Source organism: Penaeus japonicus, unplaced genomic scaffold (assembly GCF_977035675.1).
Source record: "Penaeus japonicus unplaced genomic scaffold, GWHDUDI00000001_assembly GWHDUDI00000015, whole genome shotgun sequence".
Classification (NCBI taxonomy): domain Eukaryota; kingdom Metazoa; phylum Arthropoda; class Malacostraca; order Decapoda; family Penaeidae; genus Penaeus; species Penaeus japonicus.
The window spans coordinates 26,463,347-26,468,346 of NW_028234417.1; the positions used below are offsets into that span (position 1 = coordinate 26,463,347).

At 35.4% G+C, this 5,000-nt stretch overlaps 1 protein-coding gene across 1 annotated transcript in view; it reads left to right on the forward strand.

The window, feature by feature from the left end:
• LOC122242709 (uncharacterized) overlaps positions 1–5,000 on the forward strand; it is a 19,297-nt gene that overhangs the window by 8,694 nt on the left and 5,603 nt on the right. The window contains exons 5-6 of the mRNA XM_086544237.1: positions 1–109; positions 1,020–1,134. The exon at positions 1–109 is cut by the window's left edge and continues 28 nt beyond it. Coding sequence (XP_086400363.1) covers positions 1–109; positions 1,020–1,134 — 224 coding nt within the window. The remainder of the gene's footprint in view (positions 110–1,019; positions 1,135–5,000) is intronic.

Sequence of the window (5,000 nt, forward strand, 5' to 3'; positions counted from 1 at the left end):
GGCGACACCCAGCTCTTCCTGGGCGCCACATCGATCCCCTCGCCTTCCTCATCACGGGCTTTCGGCGCCACAGGGCCAAGCTGGAGAGGGACATGGCGGGGCTCTATAGGTAACTCGCTGGCACTCGGGCACGTGGAGAGAGAGAACGAGAGAGTGGTAGAGAGAGAGAGAAAGAGAGAGTGGGAGTGAGAGAGAGAGAGAGAGAGAGAGAGAGAGAGAGAGAGAGAGAGAGAGAGAGAGAGAGAGAGAGAGAGAGAGAGAAAGAGAGATTGGGAGTGAGAAGGAGAGAGAACGCGAAAGTGGGATTGAGAAAGTGAGAGAGAGAGAGAGAGATACGTAAGAGAGAGACGAGAGAGAGAGAGAGAGTAGAAGAAAGCGAGTGGAGAAAGATGAGAGAGAGACTTTGAGAGTGTGAGAAGGAACGAATGAGAGAGTGATAAACAATTGAGAGAGAGGTGTGAGTGTATGGAGAGATTGGGAGTGAGAAGGAGAGAGAAACGCGAAAGTGGGATGAGTAAAGAAAGAGAGAGAGACATATAGAGAGAGGAGGAATGATGAAGAGAGAGAGAGAGGAGAATAGTTGATCGAGAGAGAAAATATGAGAGAAAGAGAAAGTAGCTGACGAGGAGAGAGGAGAGAGAGAGAGAATATAGATGTGAGAGAGAGAAGAGAGATGAGGCGAGAGTGACGAGTGAGAGAGAAATGACGATCGCGAGAGACAGTGACGAACGCAGAGAGAATATAGAGACCCGTGGAGTAGCGAGAGAGACCTGAGAAGAGAGAGAGAGAGAGAGAGAGAGAGAGTGAGAAAGAGAGAGAGAGAAAGAGAGAGAGAGAGAGAGAGAGAGAGAGAGAGAGAGAAGAAGAGAGAGAAAAAGACAGACAGAGAGAGAGAGGGGGGGGGGATAGATAGTAAGAGTTAGCCTTGTTGAATAAAACTGTATAGAGGAGTACCTTTTGGTAGCATACCCCACCCAGTTACAGTTCCCCCCGGTACAATTCACCCTGACAGTTGACAGGGAGATGCTGGTACCGACCCCTGCCAACATGTACTTTATTGCCAACTTCCAACCTAAAGGGCAGCCGTCTCTGGAAGCTCTCATGGCAGACCTTGCCATTGAGTCGCCTTTTTTGGTGAGTATGAACAGCTGAGACAGAACCAACACAAGGATGTACATAGATGTACTACAGCATGTTCGCAAATCCACACACAAACGCACACGCACAAACACACACGCATACACACACGCACACACACACACACACACACACACACACACACACACACACACACACACACACACACACACACACACACACACACATACACACACACACACACACCAGGCACACACAAAAAAAAAAAAAAAAAAATCACACACCAGGCACAGACACGCACACACACACACACACACACACACACACACACACACACACACACACACACACACACACACACACACACACACACACACACACACACACACACACACACATACACGCATACATGTACCGTATAAGTATTGGAATTATAACATTGTTATTATAGTAATGGTGAAAATAACATTGATAATATAAATATTATTTGTGATATATTTAAGAAACCCTCCGAACAGTATAATCAACATTAAAATGATAATAGTTTACATAAACTATGCAATCTGCAACTGTAAATATCTCTAATATGAGACAGAATAATCAGAAATAACAAAAAACATTAAAAAAATCAACATTTTAATAAAAAAAGGAGGGTAAGAAATATGGTTTTTTTTGTTTTTTTTTTTTTTGTTTTTTTTTTTTTGTTTTTGCAGCAAAATGGGGACGACAGCTGGTACACTCTCCACCCAGCGACTCAGCCTTCACTTCAGGGGGGGGGGGGGCGGGGGGGGGCTGTGGGGGGCCCTGGCGGTTAGACAAGAAAACCAGCTGTGTGGGTTCTCTTCCTCACTGATTCGACAAGTGAACCAGCTGGCGCCGCAGAGGAGTTGGGCCCCCCCCCCGCCTCCCGCCCCTCCCCCGAAAGACCAACGCTTATCTCGAAGCATTTGGCCGAGAGAGATAGTGATTCACCTATACTATACGACCATACTGCTGCACCACCTGCCCACAGAACGAACAGAGGACCATCTGACCGGGAGAGCCCCCAAGATTCACCTCGTGGTAATTTACCCGGAAGGGATGTTTTCAGGTCAGAGATGAACGCATCTGCCGCCGAGATGAACGCGATCATCCTTGTGGGCACCCCAAAAACGATTTTTTTTTTTTTTTCGATAATTCTCCAGCATCCTTCAGTTTCTCGTAAGTCAGTAGTCCTTTTCGTCTTCTCCTTCTCCCGTTTTTGTCATTCCTTTTCGCGTTTTATTTTCGCTTTCTTCTTCTCCTTTCATTTTTATCATTCCTTTTTCCTTTTTTTTTCGCGTCTTCTTCTTCTTCCGTTTTTATCGTTCTTTTTTTCCTTATCTTTTTGAGTCTTCTCCTTCTCCCGTTTGTCATTCCTTTCCCAGTTTTATTTTCGCCTTCTTCTCCTCCTTTTATTTTTATCATTCATTTTTCCTTTTTTTTTGCGTTTTCTTATTCCGTTTTTATCGTTCCCTTTTCCGTTTCTTCTTGCGTCTTCTCCTTCATCCGTTTTTATCGTTCCTTTTTCCGTTCCATTTTCGCCTTCTCCTCCTTCCGTTTTTATCGTTCGTCAGTACCTCTTCTTTCCAATAGTTTTTCCCACATGTTTTTCTTGTAGTTTTCTTTTCTTCTTCTTCTTTTTCTTGTTTTTTTTTTTGTTTTTTTTTTTTTTTTGGGGGGGGGCTTTACATTATTACTACCTTTTTCCATCCTCTTCCTTTTTATCTTCTTTGTTCCCTTTCTTCTTCTTTCTTTCTCTCTCTTCGAACTTCACACCCTCCCCCCCATATCCTTCTTCTCAATGTCCCTCTTCGTACGGACCTCTTCCCTCGCCTCACTCGACTCTGCCAAGTCCTCGGACCTCTCCCTATCCTCTCCTGCTCTCTCTCTCTCTCTCTCTCTCTCTCTCTCTCTCTCTCTCTCTCTCTCTCATTCTCTATCTCTATCTCTTTCTATAGCTGTTATTCCCTCTCTCTTTTTTTTCTCTCATTCTCATTCTCACTCTCACTCTCAATCTCACTCTCACTCTCACTCTCACTCTCACTCTCACTCTCACTCTCACTCTCACTCTCATCCTCGCCCTTACTCTCACTCTCATTCTTATTCTCATGCTCACTCTCACTCTCCCTCTCAGAGAGTGAGAGTGTGAGTGAGAGAGAGAGACATGTATATATACACATATATATACATACATAACTATATACATATATGCATGTATATATACACATATATATATACATACATAACTATATAATATATAACTATATATATATATATATATTATATATTTATATTATATATATAAAAAAAATATATACTATATATATATATTTTTTATTATGGATTTATAAATTTATATATATATATTATATTATATATATCTATTATCATACATATATATATATTTATATTGGATTTTATATATATATATATATATATATATATTATATTTATCTATATATATATATATATGTGTGTTTGTGTGTGAGTGTGTGTGTTGTTTGTGTGTGTGTGTGGGTGTGTGTCGTAGTGTGTGTGTGTTTAAATATATATATATATATATATATATATATATATATAAAGATAATTTTTAATATAGTCTTATATATATATATATATATATGATATATGATATTATGTATGATTGTGTGTGGGGTTGGTAGTGTGTTGTGTGTGTGTGTGTGTGTGTGTGTGTGTGTATGTGTGTGTGTGTGTGTGTGAGAGAGTGTGTACATATATCTATATCTATCTACCTATCTACCTACCTATCTATCTATCTACCTATCTATCTATATAGATACGTATATACATATATATATATATATATGTTACTATATATATATATATATTATATATATATATATATATATATATTCTGTACTATATGTAATATATAGTAATATTTATTATGTGCTGTGTTTATATATATAAATAGTGTTATATATATATAATTTGTTATACTATATAATTATATATATATTATATTAATATATAATGATGTATATATATACATATATTATACTTACATATATGTGATATATATATATATTATTTTGATATCTTATATATATATATATATATATATATTTATGATTATATATATTTGTTCGTGTGCGTGCGTTGTATGTGTGTGTATGCTATAATATATGTATATCGATATCTGTCTTCTCTTCACTCTCTCCTCTCCGTCTCTCTCTCTCTGTCTCTCTCTCTTCTCTCTCTCTCTCTATCTTATCTATCTCTATCTTATGTATATATATTATATTCTCACTAATATATCTTATCCTATATATATTGTGACTCTATCTATATATATATATTATCTATCTTTGCCTATTTATATATATATATTATATATAATATATATATATCTCTTCATCGCTTATATATATATATATATTATATATATATATATATATATATATTATTTAATATATGTATATGTTGATATCATTATATATTATATATATATATATATATATATATATATTATATACATATATATATATTTATACTATTTCATACATTATATATATATATATATATATTCGACCATATTTATATTACTTGACATGTTATATACTATATATTATATTATATATTCATGTAATATATGTATATATCATATATTAATATACTCTATATATATATATATATTATATATACCATATATATATATTACCATCATTTATGTATTTAATAATGTATATATTATATATATATATATTTCTAAATATTATCATATATATATTTCTATATATATGTATACACATATATACATCTTATATAGATATATATATATGTCATACTTATGCATGTGCATCTATATCATATAATTTATATTTATATATATATATACCCATTTGTATGTATTTGATATG